We start from the raw sequence: 23,592 nt of genomic DNA, 5'->3' as shown, positions 1-23,592 counted from the left end.
ACAAGCCGATATACGCCACGTCATAAGTGACGTGTCGTATACCCGGCAAAGAATTCAAGAGAGAGACGTCACCCGTCAAGTTCCCCACGGCAGGATCTGGAAACGGGGCCACTTTGGAAAATGTAAGTATATTTCAAATGTATTTACATTTATAAATGACAAGCACTAAAGGGGTTTTTGAAAATATGATGGTATCTCGGACAACCCCTTTAACTCTAGCATATCTATAATGAATGAGACTACAAGGTCAGAAAGAACCAACATGTCAGCCCTTTCTACACATCGGATTGGTTGACAGGGCTCAGGCCCTTTAAAGGAATTGTCTATGTTTTAATTTCCTTTTCTTTTGATGAATCTCTGGACAACTAGCTGATCATGGAGGTCCCAGCGGCTGTGATCAGTGTGGGAGCCCAACAAGTATAACACAATGAACAGAAGGACTGCCCTGCATTACATTGAAATCAGCGGGTCGTCTATTGATTTCAAAGGACGCGTCGGGGTCCTGTGAACTTAGGCTCCTCTTACACGGGTCGACGTGGGCCGTGTAAACAAACACCAATCAGCGAGACAGCTCGCTGATCGGCGCTCATTTGCTCCTGTCACATGGAGCTAGTATGGGGACGATCGCTCGCTACTGCGATCGCTCGTCCCCATACATTTCTATCTAGTCTGCCGACATCGATAATATTTTATGCTGCATAAACAATACGATCAGCCGATGTTTACACAGAGCAATGATCACGTTCTGTGAACGCTCGTTTGCCCGATAATTGGGCGATGTAAAAGTGCCTTAATAGTCGCTTTTTGCTGTAGTTCTCCACAATACAGTGGGGACATGATCGAGGGACCCACTTCAAAAAACTCAAAATGTCCCAACATGAACTTGAAGCTCCGGGACCCCAATGCAAAATCTGTGACAGGGTCCTTCAACTACCAGGTGCCATTTATACATTTATAGTACTGGGGTCTTCGGGCTCTCTCAGGCACCAGGACCGAGTTGCGATGCCTACCTCTGCCCCCTACGCCTTTGTGTCCTAATATAACCTTTTATATGGGGTTGTCTGAAAAAGGTATATTACAAACTGAAAAAAAATCCATTTCTAATAAGGTATTTCAGGAGCAAAGTGCGACGGAGAGATTATGGTGAAAAATAAGGACGGTCCCTCCTAAAAACAAGCCAAATATGGGTCAGATGGGACAAATGCCCTTTAAATACTGTACGGCCCCTTTATCTCGCACCCTTTTCAAAATAACCCCTCCCGTTAGGGACAGAACATTTTTTAATACACTCTGACAGGAAAAATGTAAGCAATGTGGATTTTCAATAGAAAAGCAAATTCTATACATTATGTGGGTGCAGACCATTGCCCTGGAGCGTGCAGTGAGTAATCCCAGGCACTAGATGGCGCTGCGTGCAGTGAGCGCGTCTCTATGATCCTGTCCTTTAGCACCAGTATGTGAGTAGTGGGGGGAGGAGGAGACAGCAGGGTGGAGCAGTACGGGAAGAAAAACACAGGAGGAAGACAGCGGGGGGAAAAAACCGTGAAGAAGGCTGAAGACATCTTATTATTACCCTGAAGGTCGCTTCATACGACTGCAGCGCGTAGCAAGGTGCAGTATACATGTTATATGTAGTCATACAATGCACGGAATACAATAATACACGTGTGCCTGTTATGTATGCGATCTGTCCTGTCTGTACGGGGGTGTGTGTGAGATAACATTCTCTGCAGCTTTCTAATATACTCTGTGTGTTCATTTTTTCACCATTTTCAAGATCTCTGCTTGCTTTTAGTGAGTTGTAACATTCTTGTTTACATCCAGAGGCTGAAAACTATCCTGATCATGTCCAGCAGGTGTAAGGCCATGTTTATTTTCTGACGCGGTTTTGCAGTAAAAACTGCCACATTTCTGCACGCAGATTAATGGGGATAATCCGCGTGTCTACGTGACGCTGGTACGCTCCCAGAACTGACCTGTCACCTATTTGTTGCTAAATGGTTTGCAATTCCGGATGCTGAATGTGTTATTCCGTTTTCCTTTAAATGCAATGGGAGGCGATTTACAAGCGGAATTGACGTTGATTCTGACGCGGTAAATGAGTCAGAATCGGCGTGAATTTTCCGTCATGTGAACAAGGCCTATTACTGAGTGTATCCGGTGTCGGGACATGGTTTTCAGCCTCTGAATGTAAACAATGAATGTTCCCGTTCACTGAAAACAAGCAGAGATGTTGTAAATGATAAAGATTTGATACACTGAGTATATTAGAAAAGTTTTTTTTCCAGTTTATGATTTCGGCTTTATTGACATAAGACTCGGTGACCCCCTTCAGCGGATATTTTGAAAGCGAATCCACCGACGGATCACTTTCAAGTGCTGGCGAAATGCTTTATGGTCATTTTCTCTTGAAATAGCGGATTTAAATGCTGCAGAGGTGACGGTTAGGCTGGGACTTAACGACTTATCTCATCCGATGTGCTGCGATACGGTTTCTGATGACATCACCCCGCAAAATGACGTGCGCTAAGTACATTGTGGGCTAAGGCTCTGTTCACATCTGCATCGGAGCTTTAATTGCAGATTCGACAGCTTTACCAGAAAGCGTAACGCAGCACGCAACGCTAATCTTACATTCAAAACGGCGGACACAACTGGACCACTATAAGTCAAAGGGGGACGTGTCATACAATGGATCTGGCGCTACCGTTGAGGATCACCCGGACACAAGCTTGTTGGGAGTTGTAGTGTCACCACAGGTTTCTGCCCAAAGCCATAGACTTCTGGTGCCGCTCCTCTCCCCTTGGATAAGCGTGGGCATCTCTAATTGAGGATACATGCAGACTCGTTGACTGCCAGCCCAGCAATGCAGATCTCGGGTGCTGCCCGCTCTGCAGAAATGAGTGATGGTAATTGAATCTCTTCTCCCGCTGGCACATACAGCTTTTGTGTAGCAGTCAGGGGCGACATATTGTAACTGGTGAAAGCTGCTGTTGCACAATGTGATGTCAGGACGTGCTCCCTATTTCCTGCAGTTCAGCCGTTTATTTCAGTCGGTGTCATGTAATACAAATGGAGAATGATCGTTAACTTTAGGGGGCCCACATATTGGGGGGTCCCATGGGGGTTATATTCAGTGTTTGGTCCCTTGCTAGTCTAGTGATTTCCAGTCCCTGGTGGTCCAGTGGTGAATTCAGGCTCGTCTTTAGGATGTGTTAACATTTGGGTAGGAAAACTGGGCAACCCCTTTCTGTATGTCATGTTATTGACTTCATAGAGGGGGATACGCTGCTTGGTGGCCCCCTTTATTAGACCATGCTTCTGCAAAGAGCATCCTCCACTAGCAGACTATAAAAGAGCATGGTGTATGAGCTGCATGTAATACTACATTCCTCCTGCAGTGGCCGCTGCAGGCAAAGTGGGTTGACGCACAGATCTTCCCGCTCCTGATTGATCGGGGTTAGTGTGGGCGGAGCCTTAGCGAAATTGGTGTATTGAACGCTCTAATTGTAGTACTGCTTGTCTGGTTTGGGGAGGCTATGTTTGGCCTCTTATTTCCAATAAAGGGGCATCTTATATATGGTCAACCAGAACAGGAGCGGGTCTTTTTTTTATCCACTGTTTGCCCTGGAATATAAAGGGGGTTCCGACCAGGGACACACAACCTCTATTAGGGTATATGGATGTCATAGGGCATATGAAAAGGGGGTGTCCAGATGGTTCGTCCATTTTTAAGACGGTATTACATTACAGCCCTCCTAGTCCATTTTGGCGGCCTTAGCGTATGAATCTCATAGGCTCAATGTTTTTGGAAGTTCTTGGCCATCCTGTTCCTGGTCCCCGGAATTATTGTCAATCCTGGTCCTCGGTCACCGTTTTAGGTTTCGCTGCTCTACTCAACATTCTAAATCGAATTCGATCTGGTTGATTGACGCTCAACCCTAAGGACTTGCCCTCAACCAAGTTGCGGTTTTCTTTAAAGAACCCAATGGCCAAGTAACAGATCTGCAAAGTAAAAATGAGCAGACCTTGATGGAGTAAGACGAGCTTTACGAAGTATTAAAGACGGCCTGTCCCCTCTCCTGTCATGTCTGAGTTAGAAAATAATTGTATTCCCCATTAAAAACAACAATTCTCGAGCATCTTTTCTTAGAACTCTTCGTTGTGCTGTTCCTCTGTTATTCCTCCTAGAAACTTATGAATAGATTGACAACCGGGTGATATCAGCTGGGGGTGTGTCCCTACACAGGCTGACCTTGTCCAATCACTGCTGACACTGCCAAACTGTTTAGGGACACGCCCCTTTGACTGGTAACGCCCAGTTGTCAATTTATTCATGAATATCCAGGAGGAATAACAGAGGAACAGCACAATGCAGAGTTATAAAAAAAAAAAAAAAAAAAGGTGCTCCAGAATTGTTGTTTAAAGTGAATGACATTTAGAAAATCACAGGTAAAACGCACACACAGTTTATTTATTTTTTTAGAGATTCTGTTGCAGAAAATCTGCAGCGTATCCTGTGTGTGGGAACATACCCTGAGGTCAGTTCACACGTTGCATAAATACTGCGGTTTTTCCGCAACTAAATTAGTTGCGGAAAATCCGCAGCAAATACAGTAGCAGGAAAGTGGATGAGATAAAACAAATCTCATCCACACGCTGCGTAAATACAGAGCGGAAAAAAACGCCCAGAAATTGACCTGCAGTGCGGCATTTTTTTCCGCAGCATGTCAATTGTAATTGCGTAAACGCTGCTTATTAGTTTTCCCAATTGAATTCAATGGGGAGGTAAAACCCACGAGAACACCCCCCCCCCCCAGTTGGTAACACCCAGTTCTCAATTTATTCATACGTTTCTAGGAGGAATAACAGAGGGACGGCACAACGTAGAGTTCTAAGGAAAGATGCTCCCGGATAGTTTTTTATTTTTTTTATTTTTCAGGGCATTCTTTTGTAAATCAGACATGTCGGGAGAGGGGACAGGTCGTCTTTAATGCCAAGTAAAGTACGTCTGACTCCATCAAGGTCTGGTCCTTTTTACTTTGTAGATCTGTTACTTGGGCTTCGGCGGTCTTTAAAGAAAAGCGTAACGTTATGGGCAAGTTGCGTTGGCATACCTGCAATGATCTGTCCTTAGAGGTTGAACGTTAATCGTCCGGATCAAATTAGATTTAGAACATTGAGTAGAGCGGCGAAACCTAAAACGGTGACCGAGGACCATGGATGACAATAACTACAGGAGCCAAGGTAACGGGCACTAAGAACTTCCAAAAAAATGGAGCCTATGGGATTCATACGCTAAGGCTATCATAATGGACCAGGAGGGTTGTAATGTAACGCCACCTTAAAAATGGATATTTATATATATATATATATATATATAATCTCCCCTGTACCGGCATATGACCCTAAAGCTGGAGCAGCGTTCATTCAGAGCTGGAAGTGAAGCTGCTATATGCCCCGGTCCGCTGGGTGCCGGACCGCAGAAACCTGGATTTTTATGCCCAACAGGAGCTTCAACGCTATTGGAACTCCTATATGTCGGCATGACTGGATGCTGGATTATTGGAAGCCTTCGGCTTACAGAGCGGGGGGGGGGGGGGCGGGGGGGGGGTGTTCTGCTGACATATGAGGCATACAGTCTGTTGTTATAGGACTTTAGACGAAGTTCCAGAAGATTTATCACAAGGAAGACCATAAACTCAGCCCTTGTGTAATACAGAGTCACACTGATCGCACCGCGTGACGGCCACAAACAGGAAGGGACCATGGGAAAAGAGATGTCACATTGACAGAAAACAAAGAAAAAAATCAGATCTCACGGGTCAGCAACCGTCGGCACTCCAGCTGTTGTGAAACTATAACTCCCAGCATGCAATGTCAGCCAAATGCTTTATTATTCCAGCCAAAGGCTGTCAGGGCATGCTGGGAATTGTAGTTTTACAACAGCTGTATTGCCGAAGGAGCTGACCCCTGTACTAGACCCCAATACATGTATAGGCTCACTGCGCCGCTGACTGTGCACCGTGCACGAGGGACAGTTTTAGCTGAACAATTGTTTGGCTGACCGTGATCATCCCCTCACTCCTGAGCATGTATGTTATTTCCAAACAGACTAGGGAGATAAGCGGTTGTCAGACACATTAAACCGCTTATCTTTTACAGGTCTAATAAAACCCAACTGTCATACCTTGTTTCCCCTCAAGGGAGAGGTTATGACACTTAGGAGGTCTCCATACATATTGGATTGCTGAAAGGTCTGCCAACAAATATCTGATGTATATGACCAGATTTACAATCTCAACCTCACAGGTGTTATTATCTAAGATTAGGAAAACGTCTGCTGTCTTCCAAAGTTAGCGCCACATCTATCCTACAGGTTGTGTGTGGTATTGCAGCTCAGCCTCATTTACTTCAAAGGAGCCGAGCTGCAATACCTGACACAACCATTTACAGGTGTGGTGCTGTTTTTTGAAGAACCCAGGCATGTTTTTTTTTAATCCATTTAATTACCACAAGTTCCTGATTTCTTGGATGGAGAATGGTTGAAATCTTTCACTTTATGTATAGAAATGTAGATCACAGTTCAGACACTAACATCACCATCCCCAATGCCACAAACATTTATTACTTTTATTTATTTTCATATTTAGATGGTGTTTTATACCTGTGGACCGAATGAAGCCATGGTTGTATCAGGTAAGACTATGTTCCTGCCTTTGTATAATGAGAAGTTTATACAATTTCCTATATACATTTTGGATTTTCCTATATCAATTCAAGATATCTGCTTGCTGTCATTTAATGGAAACCTCCATTGTTTACTTCCAGAGGATGAAAATCTGTTCTGGTCATGTGAAACGCAACAAATGGCATATACATTAGATGCTAAAAGTGTGATCCCATAGGGGAGATTTGGGAGCACATGGGTGATGAGATGACCCCCAGAACAGGGTTTCCTGGTCCCTGTTTTTTGCAGAAAGTGGATGAAATGTGAATGGGAGATATGAAGCAGCTGAGTGCGTCCACTTCTCTGCCAAAAACAGGGACCTGGAAACCCTTGTTATTGGGTAATTAAAGGGGCTGTCTCATCACCCAATCAAAGACAACCTCTTTCAGAATGCAATCCCTTGGGCGATCATTTGATCACTCCAGGTCGTGTTCCCGTCACCTGCTGGCGATATGTAGTATTACAATGGTGGCTCAAGTGGATGCCTTCCGGCGTTGGACATTTTGCTATGTTTGGTCTGCTCACCTCTCGCCAACTTTTAAGGCAGGAGAAGCAGACGGTCCCATAACTGGAGCTACACTGTGACCGTATCATGCAGTATAAGGTATTGTCATGTCATACACACATCCCCGTATGGAGGGGTTATATATCTGTGGTGTATTGCAGGTTTCTGCCGCAGCCCCCCAGTAATGATAGCCGGTGGACGGGTCTTTGTCCTCCCCTGCGTGCAGCAGATTCAGAGGTAAGATACAATGACCTCGCTGCTTATGTTCTAAGTACAGAAATCTGCATCTATTCACTTAGTGATTGTCTGCAGGATCTCTCTGAACACACTGACGCTGAATGTTAAGAGTGAGAAGGTCTACACACGGCACGGAGTCCCCATCTCGGTCACTGGCATCGCTCAGGTAAGGCCGAATAGGAACGGCTGGTATGTGTATATACGCTGTGTACGGCGGTAGGAATTTATCGTATGACACTCTCCCTTTTCTGTGCATCCCACCTGCAGGTAAAGATTCAGGGGCAGAATAAGGAGATGCTTGCAGCCGCCTGTCAGATGTTCCTGGGGAAAACAGAGCATGAGGTCACTCATATTGCCCTTGAAACCTTGGAGGGTCACCAGCGCGCTATCATGGCACACATGACCGTGGAGGTAGGTTATGATGTAGCACAATGTCAGTGAAGAATAAACGTGTATATAGTGAGCCAGGGCTGGCGTTCGCACCCGGGAAAGTGCCAGGGCACGCTACACTTGGGGGGGGGGGCCCACTAGGTGCTGCCGTCACGTCGGGAGGAGAGGAGTAGTCTCGGGCAGAGAGCTAGCGGCTCTGCTTCTGCGGAAGCCCCTGATATCACTGTCCATATATGGACGGTGATGTCAGAGGGAGAGAAGGAGTCCCAGGCAGAGCGCTACAAGTGGCTCTGCTCCGGGACTCCTCTGGGGAAGGCCCTGATCACACTGTCCATATATGGCATTGATGTCAGAAGCAGAGCAGTGTCCCAGGCAGAGTGCTAGTAGTGCTCTGCCCGGTCTTTGGCTCTGGGGTTTCCTCCGGACATCACTAGCCGTATATGGACAGTGATGTCAGGAGCAGAGCAGGAGTCCGAGGCAGAGTGCTAGTAAAGGCTCTGCTCCGGGGAAGCCCCTGACATCACTGGCCATATACGGCGTCCGGGGATATGCCATAAATGTCTCATAGCTAAGGGTCTCTCTTCTGGGACCCTCACCTACCTGAAGAACAGGGGTATGGTAACCCCCGTTTGATTCTCGACCCCCACGTTCTCCAAATACACCAATGAAGAGGTAGTCTTGCTCCACCTGAGGAATGCCCCCAACCCATATATAGTCTCCATACATAGTTTATTTTCTATTATTTACATTATATTGCTAAATCATATTTTTACCTTCGTATTTTTTTTAACCCCTTTTCTTCTATTATCAGGAGATCTACAAGGACAGACAGAAGTTTTCTGAGCAGGTTTTTAAAGTGGCCTCGTCTGACCTGGTGAACATGGGGATCAGTGTGGTGAGCTACACCCTGAAGGACATTCATGATGATCAGGTAAATAAAGGGTAAAGGCCGCAAAAAAGGAGAGAAGGGGGCGGAGAAGATGAGGAGTAATACTGAACCCTGCTGCCCCTGTCTCCTTTAGGATTACTTGCACTCTCTAGGTAAAGCCAGAACCGCTCAGGTGCAGAAGGATGCAAGAATCGGTGAAGCGGTGGCCAAAAGAGATGCTGGGATTAAGGTAATTTCACCATGAATGGATCTCTGATATGAGGCATTGGAGGGAAAAATACCAAATTTTTACTGCCAATGACGTATGTAAGAAGTTATGAATTAAATGCTTGCCGTAACTATAACATAAGGACTAGAGCTTAGTTCATGGTATCCTGCCCGCCCCCCCCCCCCCCACGTTTGAATGTAGCACGGGGGTTACACATGCTCCCTGCTGCGTCATTCAATGTCTATGAGGCCGACTACAGCGCTCCACTGTTTCCGTGAGGAGGGACAGGGGGCTCGGGCACCCATTTCTAGCGATAGGTGGAGCCCCCAGCGATCAAACATGTATCACCTAAACTCTTGATAAATATCCTCGCGTGAGAACCCCTTTAATTTTGTAATAAACCTGTAAACTGGTCATAGCTCCATTTTTCTGATCCATAGCTCCAAACACCCTGCAATATACAGTTAAAAAATATATATATATAATTTTTCTTAAACTGTTCTCTAATCATAAGTGCACCCCCATATTACAGGAAGCGGAGGCTCAACAGGCAAAGGTGTCCGCTCAATACATCAACGAAATAGAGATGGCAAAAGCACAGCGAGACTTTGAGCTGAAGAAAGCCATGTACGACCTGGAGGTGAACACCAGGAAAGCGGAGAGCGACCTGGCCTATCAATTACAGGTACAACCATTCCCATCTCCCCATCCATTTCATCCATAACTGAGGAGACAGACGGATAAAACCCGTCGCTGGTTTCTTCTTAGGTCGCTAAAACAAAGCAGAAGATTGAGGAGCAGAAGGTTCAGGTCCAAGTAGTGGAAAGGACTCAGCAGATCCAACTGCAAGATCAAGAAATCAGCCGTAAGGAGATGGAGCTGGAAGCCAGAATCAAGAAGCCGGCAGATGCCGAGCGTTATCGCCTGGAGAAACTGGCGGAGGCCGAGAGGTGGGTCACGTAATATACTTGTGGTTGTGTCTTTTATCCCCCACCCTCAAACATGTCCGTTCTCACCGCCCTTCACCCAATTTTCTTGTTTTTCAGATTGAAGCTCATCACTGAAGCTGAGGCAGAAGCGGAGTCCATCAGGGTTGGTAGCCATCCCGTGTGGGAATCTGAAATAAGATTATAGTGCAAGTTGTTTGGATTCTTTACATTTCTCTACTCTCTCATGTCGCCGCAGATAAAGGGGGAGGCCCAAGCCTATGCGGTTGAAGTCCGAGCTCGCGCTGATGCAGAGCAGATGGCCAAGAAGGCAGAAGCCTTCGAGCAATATCAAGAAGCTGCCATAGTGGACATGTTGCTGGAGAAGCTGCCGGAGGTAAGTAGTCCTAGACCAGTTATTATTCATGGTCTAGTCCATCCAGAACTGCCTTGTAGAGGAAAGGAAGTCGCATATGGTGGTTGTCCCCTTCTAAGGCGTTATTCTCATCTTTTAAAGTGATGGACTATAACTAGGGACCCCCACCAGTCCTGAGAATAAAGAGGCCGCAGTGCTGACTTAGCGCTGTGTGTCCTAGGTTTTCCCTGCACATCAGCGCTCCGGGCCACATGGCTGTGAGGGAACCGCAGCTGGCCCAAGTCACTTGTATGTGGAGAAACGGTGAAGGGGATGCAGCGCTAAATCAGTGCTGCGGCCTCTTCTCAGGATCGGTTGGGGTCCCAGAGGTCGGACTCGCACTGTGATGCCATTTCCTAGAGATATGCCATCACTTTATAAGATGGGAATAACAATGACTCTCCATTCTCTTTTCTGTTCTTTAGAGATGGGAGTCCTGCGAGTACAATTTACATTTCCCATAAATTATTTTGAAAAGTTTTGCTAGGATTATTGTTAAAGGGGTTCCACTCCAATGTGATGTAGGGGGACAAAATATGAGCACCTCAACCCCTTGAGGACCCAGGTAAAAAAAAATGTTTTCATTTTGCATTGCTAAACTCCAAACGTTAGTTTATATATATATATATATATAATTTTAACAAATATTTCATTAAAAAAAAAACCTCCATTCTAATGCATTAATGCCTGTCCATAAAAACTGACAGGCACCTAGTAAACCATGACTAGGAGGCATATAGTTTATTAGGCCTCTGACTGCTATTTTTATCCGACAGACCCCTCCCTTTGTCTTGTTCATTACTGGCCATGGCATCTTAGGGGTTGAACAGCTGAGATCAGATATATCTCAGATCTCCTCCTTTACCGCGGAAGGCCGGCTGTTGTTCACAACCGTCCTTCTGCGGGTGATGGTGCAGGCACAACTTTTGTCTACGCCTTTGCTGCAGGCTTCCAAATGCCATAAATGTCCGGTATGTAGTGCCAAGGGGTTAAAATTCGGTGCTGATTAATTTCTTTATATCTTTATAGTGGTTAGAGCTCGGTTTTACTCAGTTAGACCCTAAACCCCCTGTATTGTCATAAAAAATTCTGCCTGCAGCCACCACTAGGGGGAGCTTAATAGCTTACTGCATACTGATTTATTGAGTTGAATTTATGTATAGTATTCAGCAAGCTTGAATGCTTCCCCTAGTGGTGACTGCAGGTAGACAAAATTTTATCATGCGACTGTATGGCTATATAGGGGTTCTATACCCGATCTTCTCTTCCTGCCGTCTGGCTATCTTTCTTTTACATTGTCCTTATGGTGAACTCACATTTTTTCTTCCAGGTTGTGGAGGAGATCAGCAGGCCTTTAACTCAGGTGAAGAAGATAAAATTGGTGTCCAGCGGTGGGAGTGAAGTTGGAGCCTCCAGAATAACAGGAGAAGTCCTGGATATACTCAGTCGCCTTCCAGACACGGTGGAGAAGCTAACAGGCATTAGCATCAGCCAGGTCAGTAGTGATGAGTTTTGAGCAATGTATTCGAGGAAAGACCTCCCAGTCATTGTGTGGAAGCTGCAATCGAGGCCATCACCACCCAAATACAAGAGCGAGATTAAGAATTAAAAATAGATCTAGATTTCCCCTACTATTTCCATTTAAACCAGAAAACAGCACTACAATTATAGAAACATAATGATTGGTGATTCCGCTGCAAAAATCGCAACTCAGAAAAGAAAAAAATCACATACCCAGATCTCTGCTCCCGTGTCCAGCCCGGCCCCCAGGGATGAAGTTTCATCCCATGTGAATACTGCAGCAGTCACATGGGATGAAACGTCATCCCAGGAGGCCGCTTTACAGGACTTCAGAGGGACGCGTCGCCATGGTTATGGCCTGGGGTAAGTATGAAGTCTGTTGGGGTTTTTTCTAGCGCTGCTTTCCGCAGCGGAAATTCCACCCGGAAAACTGCACCACGAATGTGCCGCGGGTTCTAGGTCAAATATGCTGCGTAGATTTATGCCGCGTATCTGATCAGTGTGAACCCCGCCTAACCATGGCAGCGCCATCATGTTTACACTTATTTATCAATTTTTTTAAATCCTCTGAGCATGATAAAAAAAATAACAAAAGCAGCCGTACTCGCCTTTCCAGAATAACCGCCATAGCGTTGAGGTCTGACAGTGATTGTAGACATTCATTTTTATCATAACATAACATTTGGGTAGAAACTTTTCTGACTAGTTGACACGAGGCAAAGCTAAAGGTGGCCATGCACATTCTATAAATGCTGCACGAACCTACCGATTTCGTCAGGACTGACAGCCCATCTGATGTGTATGTGTCCCATCTCTTCCGTCGGCAGATGGGGCGGGGGGGAGAAGGGTCGGCTTGTTCGGTAGTGGCTTTCTCCCTATTAAGAACACATGCGCGCTCGATATGGTGGAATAGTTGTCGGCCGAACGCTTGTTCGCCCGACAGCTATCTAAAGTGTATGGCAGACTTAAGCTCCGCTTCTTTAAGACCTACTTGATAAAACATGGAGAAAAGGTTAGTGTTCCTTTAAAGGGAATGTGTCGCTAGAATTTTTTTTTCTTTAGTTAAACTGTTAGTATATAAATGATTACACATTGTTCTAATTTTTTTACGTTTTTCACAAGTCAGGAAATATTATAAATTAGATTCTAATTTATAACATTTCCATGTGCTGGCCACTAGAGGGAGCAATTCCCAAAATTGCAGCATTGGCATGTGGTAAAGCAACCTCATTGCTTTATGCTGCAAAATTGGTGTAACCACACCCACTCTAGTGTGCTCAAACAATCCCCCCTCCTCTATCCTGGCTAGTGCCAGGAGAAAGGAGGGGGTTGAATGTTCAAACCTCCTACACTGTGCCGCCATTGTTTGAGCGAATGCACAGTGTAGGAGGAGTAGATACAGTGGTAATCAGACAGTATCACACAAACATACACAAACATAACTTACCTGCTCCTGCCGCTGCCTCCGCTCCTAGTCCTTGCTTCTGAACATATGGATGGAAGCCATGACCGGAAGTCGTCATCTTACTGTCCGGCCGCGACTTCCGGTCCACATGAAAATGGCGCCGGATGCCGCTCGGCCAAAGACCTTCCTTTTGGACTGTGTGGGAGCGGCGCATGCGCCGTTCCCACACAGACGGCGTACGCTATAGTGAATGGAACGGCTCCCGTTCGCATTCTCTATGGAGATGTATGTGCCGTATTCCATCTCTGTATGTGTCGTTAATCGACACATACAGAGATGGAAAAAAAAAATGGCAGCCCCCATAGAGAAGTAAAAGTCAGAAAAAAGTAAAACACAAATAAAATGTATTTTAATAACACACTAAAAGCAAAAACATATAAAAATAAATAAATTTGTGACTAAGAGCTGTCTATATTACTCATCAGAAGGTAAAAGTATTTTGGAGTCCCTTTTATTGTCAGATCCCTGATATTGACAGTAGTTGCAGTTTTTTTGGAGCTTTGGATTCTGTGCCCGCTGTCCAGCACCATCACAAACCTATTCTTTATCTTTTCTAGAGTATACAGAGGAAGCCCGGACGCATGTCCTAACTGAAGAAGGTCGATGTGGCATCCCCCCCCCCCCCCCTCCTCCTAATGGTGCCTCTGAGATTTATCTACGTGTTCACTACATGTATTATGGCTGCATCTCATCTGATGATTTACATGTGTTTGGATGAAGCCTTGCTCCAGATAAATTCAAGATTTGTATTCATGTTACTCTATATAGCGAACGACTTGTGTCCTGTCGCACTGACGTCCGGTCTCCTCTCGTTGTTATAATGCTCTGCGTATTTCACGTTTTATTTAACGACCATAAAACCTATATATTCCTATGTATGAGACATCGCTCTGCTAATAAACTATGCAAACGGTCATGATCCCATTGCTTATCAAATCCAGAATAGTCCCGGACATCGTTTTCAGTGCCGGTAATAGTAATGTCCGACCTTGGCGAATTAATTGTTTGATCTACAACTACCGTCTCAGCATAGTTACATGTAACGTTCAGCCAGTTGTCCCCAGTAGGGGGCAGTGTAGCCAGATTTTTCTTTGCTCTGTCGGCCTCGCCAACGCTAAATTTGGAACTAGACCTGTAGATTTTATTCGACCTACTTACAAATCAAATCTCGTTTTGCTATAAGGCCCTGTCACTTCTATAGAAATGGCATGACTATACTGAGCACCAGCAAGTGTCAAAGTGCAAAAACGGGAAAGATTCCCCCCCCGACGTTACCTTTAAAGGGCCCTGCCATTCATAAAAATACGCCAGTCTCCATCGCAATTGATGCCACTAAGGATGTGCTGCCTGTTCTATAATCCCTCGTATGTCCTCCCCAGAATAGCTGTTCTTGACCCTGCTTGAGCTATGTTGGCAAGCTTGTGCCAGTCCCCGAGATGGCTTGTGAAGGATCCCATGTTTGTAGCTGTTATATTGTGGTTTAGATTATACATTGTCCATGTGCACGTGTGATCCTATAACTGTGAAGTTTGTGCCTGTAGATATAAATGCCTTATATCAACGTTTATTGTCATAACGGCTGAATAAACATTGTATATCTTAAAGGGAAAGTGTCCGCTATATTTTCTTTCATAATTAAAACCAGAAAGTGAATTCTATTTTCTGTACATGGTTATGGGGGCAGTCATTTTGCCTGAGTTGCTGTTAACCACATTTAGAGATCTGCTGTACAGCAGCCATAGGAACCTGTGAACTGGAGGGGACCCGTTGATTTTTATGGAAGAGTGTTGTGGGCATGCTCTGTGACCTGTGCAGAGGTCATTGTGCATGGAGGGGGAAGAGGAGAACTGTGTCCATCGCCTATTATAATTGGTGGATCCTGTGTTATCTATATATAGGTGTTACCTGTCAGTGTAATCCTGCCTGTGATGATAATGAGGTGACTGCTGAGAAGTGATCTCTACAGAACAGGAAGGATCAGTCTATTATGAGTTGTGGATCCTGTGTTTTCTATATATAGGTGTTCGCTTTCATTGTAAACCTGCCTGTGATGATAATGAGAAGACGCTGGGAAGTGATCTCTACAGAACAGGAAGGATTACGCCTCATGCACACGACCGAGTGTGCCATTTTAGTCCCGTCAGTGATCCGAGGAAAGATAGGACATTTTCTATTTCTCCTCGGATCGGAGACTCTGAACATTTTTCACGGACCCGATTCACCCGCTAAAGTGAATGGGTCCAAGAAGACTATCGGGTGCCACTCGGATGGCGTCAAAAACAGCCGGAGTGGCACAACGGTCGTGTGCATGAGGCATCAGTCTATTGGAAGGTTCAGTGCCCAGAGTGAAAACTGCAAGGTTTTAGAATTATTTTTTAATATAGATAATGCCAAATTAAAAAAAAATCTAATAATTCTTAAATGTTTCACATAAAAACTTGATTTAAACAATAGTTCATCTTTTGATGACACATTCCCTTTAAAGCTTTTTGTATATACAGTGAAGGAAATAAGTATTTGATCCTTTGCTGATTTTGTAAGTTTGCCCACTGTCAAAGACATGAACAGTCTAGAATTTTTAGGCTAGGTTAATTTTACCAGTGAGAGATAATTATATTTAAAAAAAAAAAACGAAAATCACATTGTCAAAATTATATATATTTATTTGCATTGTGCACAGAGAAATAAGTATTTGATCCCTTTGGCAAACAAGACTTAATACTTGGTGGCAAAACCCTTGTTGGCACGCACAGCAGTCAGACATTTTTTGTAGTTGATGATGAGGTTTACACACGTGTTAGATGGAATTTTGGCCCACTCCTCTTTGCAGATCATCTGTAAATCATTAAAATTTCGAGGCTGTCGCTTGGCAACTCGGATCTTCAGCTCCCTCCATAAGTTTTCGATGGGATTAAGGTCTGGAGACTGGCTAGGCCACTCCATGACCTTAATGTGCTTCTTTTTGAGCCACTCCTTTGTTGCCTTGGCTGTATGTTTCAGGTAATTGTCGTGCTGGAAGACCCAGCCACGAGCCATTTTTAATGTCCTGGTGGAGGGAAGGAGGTTGTCACTCAGGATTTGACGGTACATGGCTCCATCCATTCTCCCATTAATGCGGTGAAGTAGTCCTGTGCCCTTAGCAGAGAAACACCCCCAAAACATAATGTTTCCACCTCCATGCTTGACAGTGGGGACGGTGTTCTTTGGGTCATAGGCAGCATTTCTCTTCCTCCAAACACGGCGAGTTGAGTTAATGCCAAAGAGCTCAATTTCAGTCTCATCTGACCACAGCACCTTCTCCCAATCACTCTCAGAATCATCCAGATGTTCATTTGCAAACTTCAGACGGGCCTGTACATGTGCCTTCTTGAGCAGGGGGACCTTGCGGGCACTGCAGGATTTTAATCCATTACGGCGTAATGTGTTACCAATGGTTTTCTTGGTGACTGTGGTCCCAGCTGCCTTGAGATCATTAACAAGTTCCCCCCGTGTAGTTTTCGGCTGAGCTCTCACCTTCCTCAGGATCAAGGATACCCCACGAGGTGAGATTTTGCATGGATCCCCAGATCGATGTCGATTGACAGTCATTTTGTATGTCTTCCATTTTCTTACTATTGCACCAACAGTTGTCTCCTTCTCACCCAGCGTCTTACTTATGGCTTTGTAGCCCATTCCAGCCTTGTGCAGGTCTATGATCTTGTCCCTGACATCCTTAGAAAGCTCTTTGGTCTTGCACATGTTGTAGAGGTTAGAGTCAGACTGATTCATTGAGTCTGTGGACAGGAGTCTTTTATACAGGTGACCATGTAAGAGCTGTCTATAATGCAGGCACCAAGTTGATTTGGAGCGTGTAACTGGTCTGGAGGAGGCTGAACTCTTAACCCCTTCAGGACTGAGCCTGTTTTGGCCTTCAGGACGAAGCCGATTTTTAAAATCTGACATGTGTCACTTTATGTGGTAATAACTCCGGAATGCTTTTACCTATCCAAGCGATTCTGAGATTGTTTTCTCGTGACACATTGGACTTTATGTTACTGGCAAAATTTGCCCGATAGATTCAGTATTTAATTGTGAAAAACACCAAAATGTAGCGAAAAATTGCAAAAATTAGCATTTTTCGAAATTTAAATGTATCTGCTTGTAAAACCGATAGTAATACCACAGAAAATAGTTACTAGTTACCATCCCCCACATGTCTACTTTAGTTTGGCATCGTTTTTTGAACATTATTTTATTTTTCTAGGACGTTACAAGGCTTAGAACTTTAGCAGCAATTTCTCATATTTTCAAGAAAATTTCAAAAGGCGATTTTTACAAGGACAAGTTCAGTTCTGAAGTGGTTTTGAGAGTCTTATATATTAGAAAGTCCCCATAAATCACCCCATTTTGAAAACTGCACCCCTCAAAGTATTCAAAACAGCATTCAGAAAGTGTATTAACCCTTTAGGCGTTTCACAGGAATTAAAGCAAAGTAGAGGTGAAAGTTACAAATTTCATTTTTTTTATACAAAATTCATTTGTAATACATTTTTTTCTATACCACAGAAGGTTTTTCCCAAAAAATGTAACTTATTATTTATTGCCCAGATTCTGCAGTTTTTAGAAATACCCCACATGTGGCCCTAGTTCGGTCATGGACTGAAACACAGGCCTCAGAAGCAAAGGAGCACCTAGTGGATTTTGGGGCCTTCTTTTTTTAGCATATATTTTAGGTACCATGTCAGGTTTGAAGAGGTCTTGTGGGGCCAAAACAATAAAGACCCCCAAAAGTGACCTCATTTTGGAAACTACACCCCTCAGGGAATTTTATCTAGGGGTATAGTTAGCATTTTGAACCCACAGTTTTTTTGCTAAATTTATTTGAATTAGTTTGTGAAGATGAAAATCTACTTTTTTCTGAAAAACCTAGAAATTTTTAATTTTTTCAAGGTATAAAAGAGAAAAAACACCCCAACATATGTAAAGCAATTTCTCCTGATTATAGCAATACCCCATATGTGGTAATAAACTGCTGTTTGGACCCACAGCAGGACTCAGAAGGGAAGGAGCACCATTTGGATTTTGAAATTCTGATTTTGCTGGAATGGTTTTCAGTGCCATGTCGCGTTTGAAATGCACTGGAGGGAACAAAATAGTGGAAACCCCCGGAAAGTGACCCCATTTTGGAAACTACACCCCTCAAGGAATTTTTCTAGGGGTAAAGTTAGCATTTTGACCCCACGGTTGTTTTGCTGAATTCATTGAAATTATTCTGTAAAGGTAAAAATCGACTTTTTTTCTGAAAAAAGGTAGCCATTTTTAATTTTTACAAGGAATAAAGGAGAAAAAGCACCCCAACATTTGTAAAACAATTTCTCCCGATTACGGAAATATGCCATATGTGGTAATAAACTGCTGTTTGGACCCACAGCAAGGCTTAGAAGGGAAGGAGCGCTATTTGGCTTTTGGAGCTCAAATTTAGCTGAAATGGTTTTTGGGTGCCATGTCGCATTTGCAAAGCCCCTGAGAGGCCAAACAGTGGAAACCCCCCAAAAGTGGAAATTACACCACTTAAAGAATCTATCTAGGGGTATAGTGGGCATTTAGACCCCACAAGTCTTTTGCAGGATTTATTAGAATTAGGCCGTGAAAGTGAATATCGACATTTCTTCCACTAAAATGTTGCATTTTTTTCAATTTCACAACGGATAAAGGGGGTAAAAGCTGCCCAACATTTGTAAAGCAATTTCTCCCGAGTACGGCTATACCCCACGTGTGGTCATAAATGGTTTTTCATTAGAAAGTAATTAACCCTTTCTGGACTGATCCATTTTTTTCTTTTCCTTTTTAGTTTTTTCCTCCCCGCGTTCCAAGAGCCACAACTTTTTTATTTTTCAGTCAATAGAGCGGTATGAGGGCTTATTTATTGAGGGACGAGCGGTCGTTTTTATTGGTGCAACTTTTTGGTACATACAACTTTTTGAGCACTTTTTATTACATTTTTAGGTAGAGCCAAAGTGACCAAAAAAACAGCGATTTTGCCGTTCTAAATTCTTTATTTTTTACGTGAGACGCTCCATACATCACCCCCCACACTACGACATGCTATGTCATGGTGCGCGCAGGGGTTAATGCGCAGCGCATGGTGCAGAGTGAAAATTACAATTTTCCACTCATATGCCATTTTAGTGCACTATATGTTATGCCCAGTTTGTGCCACTGAAGACAAATAACTCAAAATATTAACCGGGTTCTCCCGGGTATGGCGATGCCATATCTGTGGACGTAAATTGGTGTTTGGGCACGCTGCAGGGCTCAGAAGGGAGGGACGCCATTTGGCTTTTGGGGCGCAGAGTTTGCTTGGTAGTTGTTCTGTTTGGGGTTTTACTGGTGTTTGAGTTTATAATGTGGGGGCATATGTAAGCTGTGCGGAGTACATCAGGGTATATGTAAGCTGTGCGGAGTACATCAGGGTACATGTTATCTGTGCGGAGTACATCAGGGTACATGTTATCTGTGCGGAGTACATCGGGGTACATGTTATCTGTGCGGGGTACATCAGGGTATAATAAGAGGGTATAATAATGCAGTAAATAAATAATAATCCACAGATATGTGGCCAGTGTCGCACTGATAAATGGCGCACGATCTTATCCGCTTTTGGAACACTGCACATTTTGCATCGCCATATTCTGAGAGCCAGAACTGTTTTATTTTTTCTCCACCGGAGCCGAGTGAGGGTTTATTCTTTGCGGGACAATCTGTAGTTTTCATTGGTACCATTTTGGGGTACCAGAAATTTTTTTGATCACGTTTTATTCCATTTTTTGGCAAGCAAGGTGACCAAAAACCATCAATTCTGACAATGTTTTTTATTTGTTTTTTTTATGGCCTTCACCCTGGGCTATAAATGACCATTATACTTTATTCTGCGGGTCGATACGATTACGGCGATACCAGATGTATATAATTTTGTTATGTTTTGCAGCGTTTGTGCAATAAAATCACTTATTTATAAAATAAATTAATTTTTGTGTCACCATATTCTAAGAGCCATAACGTTTTTAGTTTTCAGTCAAAAAAGCGGTGTAAGGGCTTGTTTTTTGCGGTACGGGATGTAGTTTGTATTGGTACCATTTTGGCGTACATGCGACTTTTTGATCACTTTTTATTGTATATTTTGGGAGGGTTGGTAACCAAAAAATTGTGATTCGGGCACTGTTTTTCGTTTATTTTTTTCGCGGTGTTCACCGTGCGGGAAAAATAATATTATAGTTTTATAGTTGGGGTCGTTACGAACGCGGCGATACCAAATATGTGTACTTTTTTTTAACATGTTAATTTTTTTTCCTATAATAAAAGTCTTATTATAAGAAAAAAAGCATTCTTTGTTTATGTCACTTCTAACTTTGATTTTTACACTTTTTCAAAACATTTTTATTATCTTTTTTTAACTTTTTTTACTTGTCCCACTAGGGGACACTTAGACCTGCAGCTCTGATCGCTGCTGGAACACATTACACTACACACGTAGTGTAATGTGTTCTAACTGTCATTGTGACGTAACTGTCACACTGACAGGAAGCAGAGGAGGAACGGCCGGAGGCTGATCCTCCGAGGCTTCCGTACATGGCAACCCGGAGGTCATTGTCTGGCCTCTGGTTGCCATGATAAGGATCGCCAGCCCCCGCAAATACATGTGGGGGGCTGCCGATCCGCTGTAAACCTCTTCGATGTGGTGATCGCAATCGACCACCGCATCGAAGGGGTTAATTGCCGATTTCAGCGGCGACAGGCCGCTGATCTGCAACGGGGAGAGCAGGGCTGACACCCTGCACAGTTAACCGCCGCTGCGGTGTAGCGCCGCGCGGCGGTTAACTTTTAAAGCGCGGACGTAACTGTACGCCCAGGTGCGCGAAGTTACTGCTTATATGGACGTACAGTTACGCCAAGGTGCGGGAAGGGGTTAATGGTTGGTAGGGGGTCACATACTTATTTCTCTGTGCACAATGCAAATAAAAATATATCATTTTGACAATGTGATTTTCTGTTTTTTTTTATATAATCTATCTCTCACTGGTAAAATTAACCTAGCCTAAAAATTCTAGACTGCTCATGTCTTTGACAGTGGGCAAACTTACAAAATCAGCAAGGGATCAAATACTTATTTCCTTCACTGTATATATATAACCATTGTATTACTCTGTATACTATCCTGTAGAATATATTAGGGAAGTGCCATCCAAGGATTTGGTAAGAAATGTAAGGTTCACACTGAGCTTTTTGCCGGAGGAAAATTCTGCCTCAAAATTTTTCCCGATTTTCGCTCGCTCCCATTGAGTGGCACTGGCAAAAATGCCTCTAAATACGCTTTTTCTGCCTCCCATTGATGTCAATGGGAGGTCAGAGACATAAATGCCCGAAGATAGGGCATGACGGTTCTTTTTACCGCGAGCGTTGTTTTACATTTTCTGCCGTTTTTTGATGCGTTTTCCGACGCGGTTTCTGCGTCAAAAAAACTCAGTGTGAACAGGGCCTAAGGGTAGTGTATCCTTGCTATCTTTTAGAACATTAACTATTCTTTCTATATCACAAACATATCCTGCAGGGATGTACAGAGAATGCATTCCTATCTGTCCCCAGCTCACAATCTGATTCTCCTATATCGCACACTAAAGCCAATTTCACATTAACCCTTGGCCTCCTGCACTCGGCTGTATTATGGCTCTGACGACCTCCAAGTTATATGTACCCTAATCTGGCGCCCATAGAGGTCTATATGCCTATGATTTCACCGATCTTTTAAATTGTGGGGGAAACTTGGAATATATACACTTAATGCAGAGTTGGATTCATACCCATGGCTGCTAATCCATTGGACAACCCAAAAATACATCTATATCTTTATTATAGCGTGGAAAATGTAACGCTATATACCCATGTCCCACCCCCCACTGGCTATAGCACTTGACCAAAAAGGGCTGCCGGCAGAAAAAAATAAAACAAAAGCCTATATTGTGTGAGGAGACAGATGTGTGACAGGCTGGCAATAAAGGAGTAAATAAGTGTGAAGCGAGGTCCGTGTTCAGCCCTGATCTGGCGTTTGGAGGCCCCGCCATTGCTGTAAACTATTGGTGAAGCTGATTGGGCAAGAGCATGTGGAAAATGGGATATATCACACTCCGTCGCCGGCTGATCCATATATCCGCTGCTCGGTATCAAAGTGCAACACCCTGAACTCCGGTACAGTGAGCTGTAGGGTAGAGGCACGAAGCGCCCATTCATTTAACCATTTATGGACACCTTTTATACTTTTAAGGGGTTTTGTCCACAGAAACATTCGTAGATGTGGCATCGCACTTGCGGTCATTCTCCATTAAAGTGATTGAAAGTAAGACCGGTTTCACACAATTGTACTTATGGGTCCACAACACCCAGCCCCCCGCATTGGGCTCTACTGAACCGAACTTGGATCACAATAGGGTGTTGCGGCTTCATAAAACTGGCCTTAGGGAACCCTGATTTCATATGAAGGTTACCTCACATAAGCCTAACCTCACCATTAAAAGGGTTGTACAGGTTCAGAAAAACATGGCTGCTTTCTCCGAGAAACAGCGCCACACCTGCCAAAGGGATGTGTCTGGTATTGCAGCTCCGCTCCTTAAAAGTAAATGGGACCGTTGCAATACCACACACAACCTGTGGGCCGGCATAGTACTGGTTTTAGGAGAGCAGCCATGTTTTTCTAATTCTGGACAACCCCTTTAAGAACTGAACGCTCCTGTAATCAATAAGGACACCACCTACTGGACCTCCAGCTATTACACCTTTATGTCTGATTAACTTGATATTCAAGGGTTTGAATATGAAAACCCTTTAAGGGTATGTGCACACACACTAATTACGTCCGTAATTGACGGACGTATTTCGGCCGCAAGTCCCGGACCGAACACAGTGCAGGGAGCCGGGCTCCTAGCATCATAGTTATGTACGATGCTAGGAGTCCCTGCCTCGCTGCAAGACAACTGTCTCGTACTGAAAACATGATTATACTACGGGACAGTTGTCCTGCAGCGAGGCAGGGACTCCTAGCATCGTACATAAGTATGATTCTAGGAGCCCGGCTCCCTGCACTGTGTTCGGTCCGGGACTTGCGGCCGAAATACGTCCGTCAATTACGGACGTAATTAGTGTGTGTGCACATACCCTAAGGCTGGTTTCATACAAGCACATTACGTCCGTAATGGACGGAACGTATTTCGGCTGCAAGTCCCGGACCGAACACACTGCAGGGAGCCGGGCTCCTAGCATCATAGTTATGTACGAC

At 44.2% G+C, this 23,592-nt stretch overlaps 1 protein-coding gene across 1 annotated transcript; it reads left to right on the top strand.

Moving 5' to 3' along the window:
- The first annotated feature begins 1,456 nt into the window (after positions 1-1,456).
- Positions 1,457-14,890, top strand: FLOT1 (flotillin 1). The gene is made up of 13 exons (XM_075836358.1): positions 1,457-1,611; positions 6,654-6,699; positions 7,397-7,472; positions 7,548-7,638; positions 7,740-7,883; positions 8,674-8,793; positions 8,885-8,980; positions 9,492-9,644; positions 9,728-9,909; positions 10,006-10,051; positions 10,145-10,282; positions 11,631-11,795; positions 13,844-14,890. The coding sequence occupies exons 2-13, from the start codon at positions 6,654-6,656 to the stop codon at positions 13,874-13,876; spliced, it is 1,290 nt and encodes a 429-aa protein (XP_075692473.1). The 5' UTR covers positions 1,457-1,611; the 3' UTR covers positions 13,877-14,890.
- The last annotated feature ends 8,702 nt before the right edge of the window (positions 14,891-23,592 follow it).

The sequence above is a fragment of the Rhinoderma darwinii genome, chromosome 8 (assembly GCF_050947455.1).
Source record: "Rhinoderma darwinii isolate aRhiDar2 chromosome 8, aRhiDar2.hap1, whole genome shotgun sequence".
Lineage (NCBI taxonomy): Eukaryota > Metazoa > Chordata > Amphibia > Anura > Rhinodermatidae > Rhinoderma > Rhinoderma darwinii.
Note: the sequence above shows the minus strand (reverse complement) of the source record. Positions and strands in the feature narration are given on the sequence as shown.